Source organism: Hippoglossus stenolepis, chromosome 13, assembly GCF_022539355.2.
Source record: "Hippoglossus stenolepis isolate QCI-W04-F060 chromosome 13, HSTE1.2, whole genome shotgun sequence".
NCBI classification, from domain to species: Eukaryota; Metazoa; Chordata; class Actinopteri; order Pleuronectiformes; family Pleuronectidae; genus Hippoglossus; species Hippoglossus stenolepis.
In genome coordinates, this window is record NC_061495.1 from 2,409,486 (window position 1) to 2,429,370 (window position 19,885).

The 19,885-nt window shown below is 43.9% G+C and overlaps 1 protein-coding gene and 1 long non-coding RNA gene across 4 annotated transcripts in view; one reads left to right on the top strand and one right to left on the bottom strand.

Moving 5' to 3' along the window:
- Positions 1–19,485, top strand: part of LOC118120229 (diacylglycerol kinase beta) — a 74,225-nt gene extending 54,740 nt beyond the window's left edge. For all 3 annotated transcript variants that reach the window (XM_047342651.1, XM_047342653.1, XM_047342652.1), the window contains 5 exons: positions 1,913–2,003; positions 3,672–3,873; positions 14,193–14,313; positions 15,669–15,729; positions 16,648–19,485. In XM_047342651.1, the coding sequence (XP_047198607.1) occupies positions 1,913–2,003; positions 3,672–3,873; positions 14,193–14,313; positions 15,669–15,729; positions 16,648–16,737 (565 nt within the window). In that variant the 3' untranslated portion in view covers positions 16,738–19,485. The remainder of the gene's footprint in view (positions 1–1,912; positions 2,004–3,671; positions 3,874–14,192; positions 14,314–15,668; positions 15,730–16,647) is intronic.
- LOC124854628 lies at positions 2,731–5,145 on the bottom strand. The gene is made up of 3 exons (XR_007034797.1): positions 5,033–5,145; positions 3,624–4,495; positions 2,731–2,963 (listed from the first exon to the last, which is right to left on the bottom strand). It is a non-coding gene; the product is annotated as an uncharacterized LOC124854628 (long non-coding RNA).
- Positions 19,486–19,885: the final 400 nt, after the last annotated feature.

Below are 19,885 nucleotides of genomic sequence, written 5' to 3' on the forward strand. Positions count from 1 at the left end.
CACTGCAGTTACATGTGGTACAGTGTGTGCACAGGATTCTAACGGGGGAATTATGTAAATTAGCTTGATTAGTTAAGTAAACGATTAAATATTAAACTAGAATGTCTCAGTAGAACAGTCAGGGTGGATCTGCATCAAACACTCGTTAATATCAACATGTCTGATATTTTTTCGACAAGATCCATAAATAGTTTTTTTGTGAAATCCACCAAAATGTTGACAAATCTCACAATGTTAAAGAAATGTTAAAACGACTCCTGTACGCGCTCACTGATTCGGATCCACACCAAAATTGAATGGGTTCTTCTCGGACTCAAACCACAAACCTCCACCATGTTTTGGGTTAATCCATCCAGTAGTTTTTGTGTAATCTTGGTTTTCATTTCATTTCGGGTCGTTCTTATCGTTACTTGATGCGTGAATGCAGTGAAACGTGTGAGTCTGGACGTCTGTAGGTTCTATCCTCTACTTTTCCTACGCTGCCACTTTCTGTTCTGTGAGACGTCTGTTGGATTTCGAGCATATTAAACCCATTACCATCCCGTCACTTGTTAAAGCCCCAGGGTTCAGCTCACTCGGCCTTACAAGCTAAAAATGGCACAAGAAATCGTCCTTGCCGTGATTTGGACAAAGACCCGGCTCCGGCCCCCTGTGTTTGTTCCCTTCTGTTCCAGTTCTACATTAGTTCTTGTGCAGAAACATGGGAATAAACTGGAGGAGCGGCTTACGGAAGCATCGTCTCCCCGCTGCACTCTGTGTTCATACGAGAGGGGGAAAACATGAGTTAATTGCATTTTTCACAGAGCGTCTCAAGTGGAGGCGGCTTAATGAGGTCAGGCAGCTCGGCTCGTTGAGAATCGCAACTGCTCCTAATTGTGATCTCAAATATGCTCATAATCCCCTGATTTGACAGCAGCGCAGGTTCCAGGGGAGGCATTAAGGTGGAAGAGGGAGAGCGAGGGACAGAAAGACAATTAGCAGGGATGAAAAACATGTCAACAAGTACAGCGGCTTAAGACTTTTCACTTACACTCAGGGTAAAAAACTGTTTTTAAAGACTTGGCTGTTCTTTCTCCTCGTTTATTTTATAAAGTGAGAAAGAATAATATCTAAACCTTGGTCCCTGGAGGTCGTGTTTAAATGTTTCACGTCCTCTTCTTGTTCTCGGAGCCCTGCTGGTTCACAACCTTGGTATTGGTGCGCCCACATTACACAGGGCTGTTGTGTCAACAGCGGTGTTGTCACTATCAGCAGCACGTCCACATGCCAGTGAACCCTCGGTCATATCATGAAATGCTGTCATTTCCAGAGGAACGTGTGAAGAATGTGATGTGACCGGCGTGAACATGGCAGGTTTGAAATCAGCCTCAGGGAACCTCCAACTTCTCGGCTCTCAAACTCCTCCGGATGTCCACAGAACCGCATCGGTCAGGTCACCTCTGACGAATCCAGCTGCAGGGCACAGATGTTGCTCTCAGTCCTGTGGGCTGGATGGTCACAGTAACACACACCTTGACCTCGTGGTCTCCACCAGCCATGTTTCCCCCTGTGTCCCAGCTCGAGGTGATGCTCACATCTCCTCTCCTGTCATGAGCGTGTTCAGAGATGAGTGTGTGTTGCTTTGATGAAAAACAGCAAAGGGGCAGTTTGATAGACGCCGGGGTTAAAGTTCTGTGGCTCAGTATCAAACTCCTGATGTTTTGTGGTGCCGGTGTCTCCACTTTAAAGCTTCAGGCGGCCTCAGTGGAGCTTTGACCTCCGTGTCCACATGGCCGCAGAATGTGAGATGACTCCAGGCCCCGGACAGTTTCAATATGTGTCCGCTGCACCCGATACAAATCAGGCCGGAGGCTCACGATGAAAATATGTGTGTTCATCTAAAAAGGAGCCGTGTGTCCTGTGTGTCCCTCAGAATGAAGAACAAGCTGTGGTACTTTGAGTTTGGCACCACTGAGACCATCTCTGCCACCTGCAAGAAGCTGAACGAGTGCATAGAAGTGGAGGTGAGTCACAAACTGGTGGTTACACAAAACGAGCCGTTGTTGTATTTATCCTTAAATACTCCAGATACATTGTGTTAGATCACGAACAACAACATCCGCACACTTTGTTTGCTTTCCTGTCTTTTTCTCTCTGACAGGCTTGTTATTCTTTTCATGTTTTTCTAAAAGACGTCACAGACATTTATACCAAAGGAGTCTTGCCACTTTGCCGCGGCGGTTCTATTCATAGCACATCATCAGATTAATGCTCCTTAAAGTCACTTAGTGCCTCATTCTGTCAGATTCTGTCAGAGACACAAACGCACCTCTGAGGAAACCGAGTGCAAACAAGCTCTGTCCCTTCGTTCTCCTTCATTTAGAACAATTCAAAAGATCCAGTTAGATCAACTTTGGAAAGTTATATATGTTCACAGAGAAATAATCAAGATGTTTTAATTCATGTAAGTAAATCTATGCCCTGGAAAATGTGACAACACATCTTACTTACTGTCCACAGCTCGACTACGTTATTAAAGGTTGAGGCTGGTGCTGCTCTTCACTGTTAATCTGCTGGTCCTGGATCTGTTCGACTTTCTGACTTTCTCACCCTGTGTTTCACACTTGGCTCCAAAAATGTTCTTCTACCGGAGATTTAACTATTTTTACAGCAGCAGGAAGATGAACTGGTTTCAGGTAAAGTAACTTGGTACATTTTATTTATGAAGCACCTTTTAAAACCAAAGTTACAAGCTGCTGTTAAAAAACAATCATTTAGATAAAAACAGGAAATAAACACCAACAACAGAAGAATAAAAACTAAACTGTAAAGTTTTCCAGTCGTCTCATCTGGAAATGGCGTAACGCTTCTTGCAGTAGCTCCTCCCATAACTGCTGATGTCACTGGTTCCGATGTTTCTCCAGCGATCGCGTGGTAGCCGTGGAAACAAACGCACACGGTCGGTTGTAGATAACGCACCAGAACTAATTTGGTGGAAAATAGAACAATCCTCAATTCGAAGAAGTGATATTTCTATAAATTTCTGAAAACGTGCTTCAAAGACATTAGTGTTGTTGTGTGTCTCCTCTCGTTTGTGTATTTGATTGTCTCCATGTCTCATACTCCACATGTGTTACATGTTATTTCACACTTTACTCTTCTTGCTTCGTCTTCGTGGGCGATCGGCAAAGTCCAGTGTGTTTGTGTTTGTTGCGTGACTCAGCTCTGTGTGAGTCACAGTTGTGTGTCGTTGAAGTTCTCTGGTGTGTTTAAATGATTTGTCGAATGCAGATGAGGCGAAACACAATGTAACTCAGAGGCGAGCCAGCAGCGACAGATGGTGTTTCTTTATATCTGTTCATTTTTATTCACCATTTGCAGATATCTGCAGACTTACTGTGTTTTTATGGCCGTTAATAAAGACGGAGCTGCACACTTGGCTCCTGTACGAGTAATGCATCAGGACAAAGTAAATCTTGGACTCATAAACAAATCAGTGGCGCACAAAGTGGCTCCAACTGTGATACAACACACACACACACACACACACACACTGCAGCTTGATCACTAAAGCAACAAAGAGCCTCTGGGGCAAACTGTGTCATCTCACATCAACATCAACCTATAAATCATGACTTAATTACCCTTAAAAGATCAACCCTCGCTCTTTGTGTCCTCTCACTTCCGCTCAGTGCGACGGGATCATCCTGGACCTCAGCAACACCTCCTTAGAGGGCATCGGCGTGCTCAACATTCCCAGCATGCACGGCGGCTCCAACCTGTGGGGCGAGACGAAGAAGAGGAGGCACTACAACCGCATGAGCAAGAAGGTTCCTGAGCGGATGCCGTCCAGCACCGTCACAGACGCCAAGGAGCTGAAGTTTTGCATGCAAGGTGAGTCGGAGCAGAGAGTTCAGGAATTCAGTTTCCACTAACGTGTTTGCAAACGAGCGTGCCGGGCCAGTAGGTGGCGATAAAGTTTGCATCAAAGATTCGTAAAATATCAGAGTTGTTTCCCAAAAGCTCCGTTTTACACGTTCACACAGAAACCAGAGTTTTGGGAACTCGACACGTTGGAAGCTGTAAAAAGTAAAAATCTCAGCAAGCTATCCTCATTAGTGTCGAGTCTTGAATCAGTGATGTCAGCGAGTCTAGCGTCCTCCGATTCGTGACTCGTCTGCCTCAGGGTCAAGTCATGTGACCACCTCTGGTCTCCGTCATCTTATCGTTCACATCTGCCTGCATCGGCCTCTCATCACAGCTGCTCTGATTCTCAGTGCTTCACATTTAAACATCTGTACGTGCCTCTTTAACGCACATGAGCGTTGCAGCTCCGCTCCCGTTGCTCCAGCTGCTTGTTAAAAACAGTTTGTCCTCATCAGGAATGTCTGATATTTGCAGCAGGGACATTTCAGCAGTGTGTGACGCCAGCGGATGAATGTGCATGTTCACTGCTTATCTGCTGCTACTGTTCATGTAAAGGTCAGTTCTCCTCTGTCGCTCTGGAGCCTCGCGTCTGAAATAAATAACTACAAGTCAAAAAAGAAAATATATCACAACATTTATCTGCACGTTTTCAACATTAAAGTTTGACTGATAAAGACATTTACCAGAGTCTAACTGAGATATGCTTTTATTTTGGAAAATATAGGCGTCAGGATCATGTTTATTTCAATTAAAGTTGAGTCTCTTTGGAGGAAGACATTTGTGTTTGCGAGGTCAAATAAATTTGATAAAATCGATTTATTAAAAACGAAATGTCTTGAAAAGATCTAAAGAGGAATCGGAAGGTTTTAATAAATGACTGTTAGAGTTCTTCTTCATCAGGGACCAATTCTAATGAGTCACTGGTGCTGGGTATTACAAGTACTTTAACTTTTGTTTGCAGATAGACGAGTTATAAATGTATAAAACTTATCAATTCACTCCCATTGACATCAAAAAGTTCAAGTTGTAGTTATTTATTCTCTTAAATAAACTCTTTAGTTTTTACCTGTATGAAGAATCTGCAGTTGTTTCACCAACAGTGTAAAATAACCAGCTCTCTACTCACCGAGGTTTCCTAAATTCAACCCGACTTCTGTGTCTCTCTCTTCGTCTCTACATCTGCGCTGATTGAACAAAACCTAGTTTCCATGGAGATCTCAGGGTTAGAGGCTGGAGAAAAGACAGACGCAGGGGGAGAGAGACGGACGCGGGGAGAGAAATTATTCTGCAGGAAGAAACAATGATGACTCAAATCAGTCACCGTGAGTTTTCATGAAGGGCTGCACCTCTGCACAGATGAGTTTAATCATTAAACTGTCATGTGACGCAGTTTCAGGTAAATCCTCCAAAGTGACTTCTTCACTTCTGAAGTCCTCATGGGGCGTTTGATTTAGTTATAATAATAATCACACAGTTAAGGTTTATAAATAAATGAAACTTATTGGTTTCAAAGGGAAAATAACTTGCGTCTCCTTCGTGAAAATCCTGGACTTTAATCTTGAATTCAGGCCAAACGCAAAGCAAATGTTCACACTGTGTTACTTGTGTGAGTTTGGCCACTGGCTCATTTGTGTTTAATCGCACAAGTGACGCAACGCAACCTGCGAGTATCTGCCTGTTCTCTTCCTTCCCCGTCTCCTTCAGACACGAGTCCCTGAAACTCTTCCATTTCCTCCTCTAATCTAAACCCACACACGGAAATAACCAACTGTTATTAACCAACTAAAAATCGCTGGGTTCGTGGTAAAGTGAACAAAAGTTTGAATACAGCAACAACGTGGATTTGTGTCTTTGACTTTGTGTATGAATCGGCCTCGTGTTTGGTTTACACGGATCATAAAGAAAACAGATGTTCACATGGCCAATGGAAATGAGCGTTCCACTGATATTCCGCTTCATATCAGATTCTGTCAGATTCTATATTAGTGTTATGTATTAGTTGGACGTGTAAACTACTGGATTCAAATCCTTTGTCATCTAAATAATATTTTTTGTGTGACTCCATCCATATGTTGCATGTTTGAACGTGTGTGTGATGGAATCTCTCTCCAAACATTTGTCCCTCTGGATTCAAGCCTGATTAAATTAGCTCCTCCTGCTAATGCTATTTGGAAACAGGACTGGAGACGTTGCTCCAGTTTCAGGGAGACAGGTATGCATTTCTGTGTGTGTGTCTGTGCGTGTGTGTGTGTGTGCGTGTGTGTGTGTACCAGCGTGCCTGCATGTTTATCACACAGCTAATTGTTTGTGGCAGTTTCGTTCTCTGGCACAATGAACTAAAGCTTTTAAATCCATTTGCTGCAGATAATGCAATCAGCCAGGTTCACCCAGAGAGAGTGAAAGAAGCCCCGGGCGCTGGTGACCTCAGCGCCGGAGCTTCAGTCCTGTGACTCACTGTGGCTCTGCTCTGGTTTGTGTTCTGCACGGACACAAACCACAGCTGACACACAGAGACAGTCCAGTTTCACTCAGGACTCTAACACAATCACTTGTGTCATTGCAATTTACTGATACCTGCTTTAAACAACTGGAGGAAAGAAGCTGCCGTCAATCTGCTGCGAGCACGCCGAGGCAAAGGGAAGTTTGGGTTTGAACAGGAAGTGTCAGAGTGCTGCAGTCTGTGTGTGTGCACGTGTGTGTGAGTCTGTGAGTCTGTGAGTCTGTGAGTCTGTGTGTGTGTGTGTGTGTGAGTGTGTGTGTGTTGTTGGGTTTTATTGGTAATTTAATAATTCACTCCAGTCGAAGGTTAAGGGCAGAGGATGCAGCGCCTATCATAAACCCTATGATACAATTTGTGAATATGGGCCATACAAATAACATTTGATTGATTGATTGACAGTTTCAGACATTTGATGTCATCTGTCAACTAACGAAAACTAATAATAATAATAAAGTTAAAGTGCTTCACAAAGAGGACAAATAATAACAAGAAAACGAAATAGTCTCTGTGGAATAATTATATCAAATTTAGTATAATACAATATTATGTATTGTTTTATACTTTGTAAAGTGTCTTTAAGTTTCCTTGAAAAGTACTTTACAAATGATATTATTATTATTTTTAATCCGATAGCATTTAACATCTAAAAATATAATTTAAAAGTCTAAAGCCTAATGTCCATAAAAGAATGAAAATTAAAACTCATCCTGTAAAAAACAGTTCTCTGAAGCAATGAGCTGGTGAGAAACTCTTTTTAACATCAGTGATTTCTTCATTTTGTAACGTGCTTCCTCCCTGACTCACCCTGTTCCTGCTGTTCTGACGTCATCCTGTAAATTGCCTTCACTAAATGGGACAAAACAAAATCTTGCAGTGGATAACTGGCTGAGGGTTTCACGCCGTCTGAATTTTAACGAAGCGGCAGCGAGAGCCGGGCCGCTGTCGGCCGGGTGGAGTCAGAGGTGCAGGGGAAACCAGGGCGAGGGAAAGAGGGCGCTGACAGGATTGATGTACGAAGGCCCCGGTGTCACCCTGCTCCTCCTCGACTTTTATCTGTGAGCCATCGCTCCCCTCCCCCGGTTATTTCCTCCCTGCTCCTGGATCAGATTTCCTCTCAGCTTCCTCCGGTGGATGTCGCTGGAAAGGATGCACAGAAATAAAGTGGATGCAGCTCAGTGCTCCAGGGACGGAGACCAGGGGATAATTGACTTGTTCTATTGACACTCTGAGGATGGAAAGCATCAAATAAAATATCTGTTATATACTTTGTACTATTTGGACAAATTCCTCGTATGGTATGATCCATATTTCCTGGGAAAAGAACTGGCCTCAGTTTATAGACTGTGGATGTAGATGGACGATGTGACGCTTACCCAAAGTGAAGCCATACATCTGTATGGCCCCTGGTGGTTGGTTGCAGTATAGTTCATGAACCCTGCCTCCTCCATGTTAGTAGACTGGACATGGACCAGAGATCAGAGTTCTTATCACACTGATGAATGTTCAAGTGTCTGCATCAAGGTTTTAATTAGTTATTTGATGATATAAAAACCGGGTCAAACGTCGCAATTGATTCCTGAGACTGACGTTCGATTGGTTGAGGAGGTTATCTTTTTACATAGTTAGTTTATTATTGGTTTGTTTGTTTGTGAGCAAGGTAACGCAGAAATTACTGAATGGATCATCATGAAACTTAGTGGAAGGATGAAATATGAGTCAGGGAAGAAGCCATTGAGTTTTGGTGTGGATCCGGGAATATTTTTCCCCTTCTTTAACTTTATGTAATAGTTTTTCCAAAAAATAATAGAGGAAAAGAAATAGAACAGAGGATAGTTCACGGATCTTGATGAAACAAATCTGGTTTATCTAGAGGACTGATATTTATGAGTGTGTGTTGGTGCAGATCCAAATAAAAATCTGGATGTACATTAATTTAAATGTGGTTTCATAAGGGGACTGTTGGGCGGTTCAGCTCTTTATCATACCACTGCCAAAGAATTCAGATTCTGAATCTCGTCTGAATAATGTGGAGGATTTGCTGCTGTTGTGAACGCGTCTGGGCAGAAAACCTGTGAAAGACAAACTGTGGGTAAACTCCGTGGCTAATTCTCCCGGTTGTACCTGCAGGTCAGGCCTGAAAACGGCTTAAATAATTGTCAGGCAACAGAAACCCATCCTGCTCTGCATCTGACCCCTGAAAGCCCCTGATCGATGGAGCGGTGTCGGGGTTCAGCGGCTGTGGATTCTCACTGAACAGTAGATTTATCTTATTAAAGCACAACGTCTTTATTTTCTGTTTGTTTGAAAGAAGTTCTGTCAGCGGCCTGTTCGCTCGTTTCTGGTCCTGATGGTAAATCAGCAGTAAAGAAGTGCTCGTCCAGTTTTATTGTGTTTTTAAAAAACTAGTTCTGTCTCCCCCTCATGACTCACTCGTCTCCCCTCTTGTCCGACACCGTCCACCCCAGGCTCCCCCCCCCCTACCTCCCCTCACCTCACCCTGGCTCCACAGCCCCCCCGCCCCCCCGACCTCCCCAACAACAGGCTGTGACACACCAAGACGGAGGTTATTTTTAGACGGATCACACTGTGAGTCTGCATATTGTTTTCTTCTCACACAACAGAAAACAGCCGACTGTAATTATTTTGATCCCCCACCCCACCCCCTCCTCCTCCTCCTCTTCCTCTGTGGCTGGAAATAGTTCTGGTCCAGAGCAGCGGACGGTGGGAGAGTGGACGACCTTCCAGTGATACATTTACTCAGAGTTAATGAATGGCGGCTCGTTAAGAGGCCAGTCACTTGATGGGAATGGAAACGATGACGCGGGCGTTTTGCTTTAATCATCTTTAAAAACTATTTGAAATGTTCTTTCCCATGGTTCTTTCCTCCCGAGTGGGACGACAGACTCTGACCGACGTGTCCGAGCAGGAACCCGAGCGTCCATGTGGCGTGTTTGATTTCCTACTTCATCATTGTAGCATAATGTTCTTTGTCCAAAGGCCAAGTGCTCTCCCCCCGTACCTTTACCTCCGTCAGGGCTGGCGAGGTGGAGCTGCAGTTCCTCTTGACCATCTGCCATGACACTTACCCCCCGGTGACAATAACAGGCCGGCGATCAGGGGGGAGGGAGGGAGAGTGGGCGGAGGAAGGATGCACAAATATTCCTGCTGGTAATTATAGCCCGACACCTCGAGCTGATGCACAATGAAAGCTGCAGCTTTTCCCTCGGGGGGATTTAAAATTCATCTTTCAGTTTCTAATTGAAGGGTTGTTATAAATAACTCGTCGCTGCATTTAGAACGTAAAGAAAAAGACAAGAAATACTTTTATTATTGTCAAGTATTATCAGTTATTATGAGCCACAGAGCTCCGTGGTGGTGGTTGTGGGACACGATTCCTCATAAGGACGATTTTATTCTGTGTTTGTCCCCAAAGTTCCCAACGTGTCTTGATCTGAGATCAGCTATTGGAGGAAATGACCCTGAAACTGTGAGAACCAGACCTGCACTGAACTCTGGATATTTTCCCATTAATGGTTTCATCCCTGACACCAGATCCTTCCACCAGGTTCCGTGTGAAACTATCCAGGATATTTTCAGAAATCCTGCTAAATTACAAACAAACAACCAGAGAGGGGAACATCAACTCCTGAATGAAAAACATATCTCAGGATGAAAAAGAGGAGCCACACATTAATAAATCTTTATTAAGCTTTAGAAGAATTGTTGTAACATATTTCTTTACATTTCCTGTTTTGTGTTGACTAACAATTCAAACCAGCAGTTTAGGAAATTTAGTTAAATCTCCATATTTGAAAGTCTGATTTAAAAACCTCCTGATTAAAATGATGGCAAATATAAGGTTCTACACAGTTGCTCTATGTTCATCCTTTTTTATTTCCAACATATATATCAACAGAGCATTTATCTCTATACAAGTGACCTTTTCTGGAAAATACATGAACTATAATATTCAAAGGATTTCAAGGATTATAAATAAACAACATTTAAAGAGACATCAACACTAAACACACAACAGAAACTGACCCAAGAGATTTACAGAGATGAAATCATGATTGATGTCTAAATCAAATCAGGACAGGGACAAAGAAAAGGATATAAGTAAATTAATAAAAACAGAATATATATATATGTATGTCTGCTTTATTTTTGAAAAGTGCTCTGTAAAATACTTTATCATATTATTATACATCCTGTACTTCAGCTTATCAGATGTTAATATGATATGAAGAAGGACTTTATGATTTACCGTATAGAACGTGATAAAGATATAATGAATGAACTCTCCCTGCACAGCTGCAGAGAAAGTAGTGCAGCACAGCGGCATAACGCCTCTCGCTTGGTAAAGCAATGCCATCCCATCCCAGAATGCAGTGCGGCTGCGTTATGTAAGAGGCTGTTCTATTCTATTCTTAGCTCTACCTCAGTGAGAAGTAACTGTGCCGGTTGCCTGAGAGTCAAAAGCGCAGGGATCTGATGAGGCGGGAATGGTCGGCAGGGTGAGAAGCGGCACAGTGGGCTACTCCGCCATCAGGCTCCCACTCTGGGACACGGGCAGGACGCCATGACCATATTTGGTGCTTGGAGGAAGTACTGGTGAATGACTGGGAGTGCGAAGGAGGGGGGGGGGTTATATATTTGATAGTACGACATAAGAGGCCTTCACAGAAAGAATGTTTTTTAAAAATCCTAAAATACACAGAAAACACCTAAAATAGACGTCCTCTTCCTCAGCGTGTGAGGATGTTGCGGCGAACGACAGACGGCCTCCATCTTTACGTCAGCTTTCCTTTTTAATGCCCATCTGTCATGTGTCGTCTCCATTGTGTCGGCCGCCCCTCGTCTTGATCCCGGTCTCCAACTGTTTCAGATTCTTCTTAATTGCTGCCCAATCCTATTAGGAATATTTCCTGGAAAGCTCCGCAGAGGCAGATGTGCATATGTTGAACAGTCGCTGTCTGTGCGTGAGGCGGAAGGTCCCAGTCTGACGCAGGGTCGGGATCACGTGATCCGGATTTGAAGCGGCCTTTTAGGACACTGGGATCAGGTCCTGAGTACTTTTTTTTCTGGGAATTCTGTGTTTCTAGGAACCTGTTGGGAATTAATTCTAAATGTACCAAAAAAACAAACATTTGAAAGATTGATTATAATGTTTTATAACCCAAATAAAGAAACAATCCAGAATCCGGAGTTTGATCCGCAACGATGTGGTGAAAGCTTTGAAGCATCATGTTTTTAAAACACAATATTATTCTAATAATGCTTCAAATGTATCTGATGAGAAAGGGAATATAATATCAAACTTTAACATGTTTTATATCCACATTGTCATGTCATCGAGCAGAGAGAACGCTTCATTTTATTTCTGTTCTGATACGTTTGCCCTCGAGCATTTAATTCTAACAGGGACCGACAGAAGTGAAGCGAAGACTTTGACTCATTTTTAAATGTTTGTTCCTGCTCCGACGTTTCCTTTGAATTGTCGTCTGAAATATTAAAGAGTTCCAGTGACTCAAAGTTGTTCCTTTAAAAAACCTTGATCGTCTTTTGTCACCAGGAAATGGCAGCTTCTTTACAAATGTCCCACGTTCAGGCTCCACACAAACAGTTTTAAACACTTAAACCAACACAGGCTGTTCAACATATGTAAGAAACAACGTTTCCCAGCTGCTGCACAGAGATTAGTTTTCACCACAGATCTTCTGAGAAACGATGAGAGGGAATTTCCAAACGTACATCTGCAGAATACACACAGAGGAAGAAGATGTAAACTTGGAAAGACATCGAGGATCGAGAGCTTTGGATAAAAGATGAGCTGTTGACAAAAACACGATGTCAAGACAAGCGTTTTCAGGTTCGATAATATGGATATGAAATATGTCTGATGCGCTGATATGGACGGAGATAGTTTTTGATTTAAAACCCTGAAGCGTCAGTGAGCTCGTGGCCTCAGAATCACCCGATGACCCCGAGTTCATCACCGAGCTCATCACCGAGTTCATCTCCGAGTTCATCACCGAGTTCATCTCCGAGTTCATCTCCGAGTTGATGCATCAGAAACTCTTCACCTGTCACATTGTTTGCATTCTTTTGTTTTTCTTTACCTCCTCTGAACCGGAGTCGTCCTGAGGCTCGTGTTGCATCAACTCTTTCCTGTTTGCAGCTTCGAACAACCACAATACTTTTATTCTATTTTATTTTGTCTGGCATTAATAATAGGAAGATGTAATTATAAGAAACAACCCCGAGTTTGGAGAGAAGCATATTTAATAAATGTGTGAAAGTTTTTAGATGTACAATTAATTAACATGCATTCTTATAAATGTGCCAGATTTAGTCACACAGGCTAGTTTTCATCTACAGGATGATAATTAAAATCCTACAAAGTACAAAAACACAAAAGGTAACGACAAAATAAACACATTTATACATACACACAACAAATAGTGAGATTAGACAGAGAAAAAAGGTCTGATATACTCGACAATCTCCCAATAATCAGATTAAACAGAATAATAAGAACAATCAGAGGAACACAAATAACATAAACTCCATCGCTGTCAAAAACAACAGCTCATCTCCTCCACATTGGTCCCAGTCACCAGACAGGCTGAGGTTAATTAGCCGGGTTTATTGCCACAGGCACGTTTGCGCCTCACAAATTATCAAACTGGCTGTGAAGACGAAACGTTTCTCAGATTTCCACTAATCATTCCTTTCACAAAGCGTTTGTAAAAACCTGTGAAGTTTCAGGGGCCGAACACAAACGCACAATTCTATCAGCTCGTGATTTCACTCGTGAGCTGAAGTGTGTTGAAAAGGAAATGTTTGGTAAATGTCGACCGTTGAACACCAGTGAGCTTTTTAAACAGGTTTTATTCTCTTAATTGTTCATCCTGTGATGTTAAGGTTCACTTTTGTGCAGTGAAAAACTACTAAATACAGTTTAATATAGTATTAAATACAATGACGAATTGATTTCCCAGTTTTATTCCTGTGTCTCAGAGTTAATTGTTCATTTATCTGTCTCAATATCATAGTATTTTAGTTTCAATTGTTTGACGACTGTTCCTGTGCTCAGGGGCGTGTACTTATTCTGCGTCCAATCAGAAAGCTTCTCTCAGGAGGTGGTGGAGACCAAACTCTGAGCTAGAAGAGGGTGGATATGGGACTTGGAGTCATCAGGAGGATGCAGACATGAGTCCAAATGAATTCTAATGCTGCTCTGTAACTGCCGGATGTGTAAATAAGTGAAGTGTTGCAAAAACAACGACTCTCTGCAGGTTTACAACAGAGTCCAGGTCTTTTTTTTGTCTGTCTTGAGTTCCTGAAACGTGTGTGAACGTGTTTGTAGCTGATCCCAGTGGCCACCTTCAAAGTCTGGGGGAGAGGAATCATAGATTCGGGGCAAAATGCAGTAAATCGTACAAGAGGGTGAAGACTCACACCATCACACAGTCTCTCTCTTCTCTGAGGTGCTCGTAGTGTTGAGCTCCGTCGTTTAGAAGCAGCTGAAAACTCAAAGTACAAATTAGATGTGTGTACGTGCAGAAGAGAGAAAAGCCGAAGTGAAAGTGTTGATTATCGCCTCAGAGTCAGAGTCAGACGGTCAAAGTGCAGGAAATGTTTCATCACCAAATCCTTCTCTGCTTTGTTACGATGGTGAATCATGCTGAATATTATCGGTGTAATAAAGAGATCTTTTCTAATAACTTCCTCTGTTTCCTCGCCTCTAACACAAACTCTCTCTGGAACCTTCTCCCTCCAGACTTCAGCGACCAGCTGCTGGAGGTGGTCGGCCTGGAGGGGGCGATCGAGATGGGACAGATCTACACGGGCCTGAAGAGCGCCGGACGCAGACTGGCTCAGTGTGCCAGCGTCACCATCAGGTCAGGCCCCCCACGTTCCGCCCTCCTCCCTCAGGTCTCCGCCCACCCCTCGTCTTCTCCGCCTCGATACATGCGTGATCAAAAATGTATTTTCTTCTGAGTGTTTTTGTGCATCTGAAGCCCAAAGTCCCTGCAGGAGCCAAACAATAACATGCATGTAGCTCTTCAATTATAGATTTCAACTTCATGCTTTAGCAAATGCAGCAGAGGACTGAGTCACAGAACCAGAGACGAATCCATGTACGGGATTCTGAAAACGCAGGGATTCACTTAGCTCAGCGTCAAACAAATTAATTCTTATATCTCTATCTTTGTGTTTTATACCAAAGAGCAAAAACCTTCACGTGGAAAGATTCTAGATTTTTGCTGTCGCTGTTGTTTGTGAAGGCGAATTCATAGTTTACAAGTCCGTTAGTCCTGGTGACGTAAATGTTGTCATCCCCCCAACGTCCACCAGGGTTACGCGCTGACCCCTGAGTGGACGTCCGCGTGCAGCCGAAAATATCCCGCATATTAATGTTTTGCGTATTTGGAGCCAGAATCTACACGTGGCGATCAGTGGATGTCGCTGTGGTAACAATAATGTACATTTCAAGCAAAACAATAATCAATACAAAGAATAAAATAAATTACGACAAGATAAAAGGGGGGAAAAGATAAAACCAGAGGATTTCTTTCCTCCATCAATGATTGGCCACTTATTACTTAGTCATACAGACCACGAACACAAATCCTCTGTTTGCTGCTGCAGTTTATTTCTCAGACTTCTGGGTCCTTCTGGCGTTTCCTTATTCAAAGAGGAGTGTTTGTGTTGCTGTGACCGGACTCGGCCCATTAAACTCTCACATTGTGTCGGTTACTGTACTGAAGAGGGGACATTTACACTCGTTCGGCAAAGCGCTCCTCATATTTTCCTCGACCCGAACTGAGAGAGAGCATTCATCACAGCCATTCTCCCACACAGTGTTTCTGTAGCCGCAGAGCCACGCATGGAAGTCCTAAACCAACTTTGACTCTGTGTGTGTGTGTGTGTGTGTGTGTGTGTGTGTGTGTGTGTGTGTGTGTGTGTGTGTGTGTGTGTGTGTGTGTGTGTGTGTGTGTGTGTGTACAGTGGCTCTGTGAGTTTAAAGAGGGGGGGGCCTGTCTGGGAATGGCTCTCCTCATGGGAACAAAGGGTGCAGTGTGTGACCCTGTCCTGGGACAGTGTGAACAGGCCTCTCGTGCCTCTGAGGTGTGTGTGATCTGACCTTCACAACCTCCCCTCTCTCCCTCCCTCTCTCCCTCCCTTCCTCCCTCTCTCTCTCTGCCTCCCCACCCCCCCCTCTCCGGCTCTCTCTCTCTCTCCCTCTCCACAGGACGTCCCGGCGGCTGCCCATGCAGATTGATGGCGAGCCCTGGATGCAGCCCCCCTGCACGGTGAGACTGAACTCCACCACTGCAGCGTTTTCAGTCACAATAGAATAGAAGAGAAAATGTCCTCCTGAGGCTCATATATGTGAAGACTTTAGTATTGAGTGAACAAATTCAGTTCAGTTTTGGAAAAGCACAACATTCCTCCACTGGGGCTGAGTTTTAGAGACGCTGCGAGTAAAAATTCTGCTGGTCCTGTGTCAGTTTGAAAACTCCGTGGCAGCGTTTTAATCTGGAGGAGCAGAAAACTGCGTAGACATGTTTTAATTTGGTCCATGACCCATCTGTTAACATGGAGGAGGCAGGATTTATATGTTATACTGCAGCCAGCCACCAGGTTGGGATCGAGATGCGTTGGCTTCACCTTTTGGGAGCCGTCGTGTCGTCCATCTTTCTTTACAGTCTGTGCTAAACACCGCGTCAGGCGTCGCTGTGTCTCGATGGTTTTGGAGTTTTCACAGCAGCCCTGAGCCTCTGGATGTAAATGCACATCTGCAGTCCTCATCCCTGACAGATAAAGTCAGCTGTATGTGTCGTACTCAGCTTTTTCTCAGCTTTCATCCTGTCTTGGCTCATTTCTCTGCTCTTTTGTTCATCTCCCTCCTCTGCACTCCCCCAGCTTCAACCTCCTACACCGTCAAGCCGTCAGATATCTCAGCCCGGCTATAGTCTTTAGAATCGACTGTTATTTATCCATCCTCAAAGCCTTTTTAACTGTTTTTCATTTTGTCAGAGTAAACCTTCATGGGGGCGGAGGATACAGAGCTCTTTGGTTGTGTTATGTGGGTTATATATTATATACAAGGTCGCAGCGACTGGTTTTATAACGCTCTGCTGTGAAAAGCCAGGAAGTGATGACTGTCATCCTGTGAGCAGATTTCTGTACGAGCGTAATAACGTCATCACTCTGTCTGATTCTTACAGATCAGGATCACACACAAGAACCAGGTCCCCATTTTACTGGGCCCGCCGCAGAAGACGCCGTTCTTCTTCTTCAAGAAACGCCGCGACTAGGACCCGTGCATGCACGCGCCAGAAACACACACATTTTACAAAACATATGCACACACACACACACACACACACACACACACACACACACACACACACACACACACACACACACACACACACACACACACACACACACACACACACACATCAGACGACTGGTTGGGAATTCAAATTACAGGAAGCGGAGCGTTCCGAAAGTCTGGATGCCAACAGACAACTTGCAGTGACGGCACCTGAAATGAAAAGACTCCATACACGGCACCGACCTATTCCTGTGTAACCATCATCCAGACATGGATTCAAGCCCCCCCCCCCTGCCCAGAAATTAGCCATACACCAGTTCTGCACTGCCTGTCGGACACAACCTTGGCCAGAGCGACCGGTGAGGAGCAGCAGGTCGTACGATGAGCTCCTGAAACACTACGAGGAGACAGAGAGATGTAATGAGAGCAGACGTGGATGTTTACAAGGCCGGCGAGTAAATAGAGTGAGAGCCCGGCTCTCGGTTCAAAACACCTGTATGAATAATGAAAGAGTGGTTTCTTGTAAGAGCGCTCGCACCAGGGACTGACGACAGGGTACAGCCGAGCGGAGGAGAGGGAGGCCTCATCCATTATTGACTCATTTTGTTTGTGGGTTGACGGTACTGGGGCGTAACAGTGGCCTGGAAACATATAGGGATGATTTTATCCCCTTGGCGTCACTGGCCTACAAAATAAAACACCCTTTAAACAATATTCACAGACTCTGCAGATGATCTGGATTCCGGAGGAAGCGCCGGTCCAGTTATCGCTTCATAAATTGACCCGGGTGGAGATTGAAAGTAGAGATTGGAGCTCGTCCTCGAACTCATTTTGTCCTGCGAGGTTGTCGCTGCGCTCAAACGCAAACCGTCCACGGCGAATTGAGCAGGACGCTTCCAGTGGGTCAGGGATTGAAATAAATCCCATCAAGGGTACACGAGCAGGGCCCCCGCGGTTTTTATTTACGGCAGCACTGACAGGGGGAACTAAATTTATCCCTCTCCTCCAGTGAAACCCAACGCCTAATTACCGTGTCAGACACCGAGTCACAATGTCAAGTGTGCTGTCACAGTGCAAATCCCAGAGCCTGCCCCTGCTGGAGGGTGGCGGGCGGCTTTAACGCCATCACCATTTCTTCATCTGCCAAATAAAGACGAGACGTCACCGAGGGAAACGGACCAAAACGGGAGGAATCGTGGTTTCATCGCAGAAGGTGGAAGACACTGTTGAGTTCAGTGTTTTATAAAGAATGTGTCCATGTCCTTACAAACATGAGTGTATTCCGCGGTATGTGCAGACAGAGGTTATGTATATTTCTGGGAAGTAGATGTAGCTCAAATATTCTGTACACACAGTTGTGTATATCATTGTTGTTAACGTGGATCTTTTAGATTAGAGGGGTTCAGGTCCGTCAGGGACGCTCACGTCTGAAGACAGTTTTCCACGTTGTCTCGTTTGCATCAGATTAGATTTGAATCAACGAGGTCGTCTTCTCCTCTGTGTGGTTTTTCATGGTTTCTGGGAAAAATTAAAAAACAACAAAATAATCTCAAGTCAGGGTCCAATCACAAGCTTTTAATGACAACATGTGATCTGCATCAGCAACTCGTCAAGTTTGAACTAATTGATTTTTAAATGATAAATAGTTGCAAATAGTCTCAAACATCCAGTATGTCAGTTTGTTTTTGCAAGTTATGACTTAAAGTTAGATCATAAAACTTGAGTTGACATTATTGATGCTGTGTGGAGCCGCAAATGGTTAAAATGAATATATCTGATCCATAAATCTACTACATTTATTATAGAACTGTAGAATTCCCCATTGAGTACATTACATGTCTTGATAACAGTTATATATAAATAAATAAACATATCAGTGCAAACACCCAGTATCAGTTAATTGGTTTTTTTTGTAAACTATAAAAAAAACAAGACATCAATTTTATTTCTAGAACTTAAGTTGACTGAAGACATGTTGAAATTCAGAAAATCTACATTTCATGTGAGTCGGACGTTTGTGGAAAACTGTCGCCCTGCTTGGATCATATGTATTAATGTGGCAGGGCAGAGTGAGACGGGGTGAGACGGGTGAGACAGGGTGAGACGGGGTGAGACAGGTGAGACGGGGTGAGACGGGTGAGACAGGTGAGACGGGGTGAGACGGGTGAGACGCTCTGACGGGACGAACTGAACCTCGCTGATATGCAGGGTCGGGCTGCGATGCCTTTACACCCTGACTCCCTTTAAATCCCACTGAGTGGACCCTCTCTCTCCCAGGCTCCATGGAAACACACAGCTCGTCCCCACACGGGATGGAGTTCAGGTTAGATGAAGCCATTCAACACAAGTGGCATTAATTTAAATCTACTGAAACACTGTGGGAACATCCTCCTCCTCCTTTACCGACGGAGCCTGGGCGTCCAGAGGCCCCGGTGGTGACAGAGTGCATGTTTACAGTAGCTCTACATTTACCGAACGAATGGTTTTAGACAGTTCTATATTACCGATGTGTATATATTTGTTTATAATATTTTATCTGAAGTTAACTTACATCACCGCATGCCTGCTGAAACAAAAGGAGAGTGAACAAACGGAGAGTGTGGATCTGATTATTCTGAAAACTATTCTGAAACTTAAAAATTCACCGTATCTGATGTGTTTCCTTGTGATTTTCATTCTTTTTACTTTATTTTGAGGGATAAAGAAAGTAGAATTACCACATGAAGTTTTTCCTCTGTTTGTGATTTACTGTCGGATCATACATGAACGCCCCCCCGACACACACACACACACACACACACACACACACACACACACACACACACACACACACACACACACACACACAGACACACACACAGTCACACACACAGTGAGTTTCCAATTTGTGTCACAGCTCATGTCTCGTGTCCCTAATCAATGACCTCGACAGATGAATGGATCCACGCTGAGCTCAGATTTACACGACGACAGAGAAACAACAATTGTTTGTAGCAACTTTAGATTCTTACGTTTTAAATTATCCGAAAAAAAGTTTGCAGCTGATTCTCTCGACCCTTTAAAAGCAGAGTTGCCACTTTAGTGTCGTCATGGAGACGGACTGATGGGATTTCCTGCCACAGAAC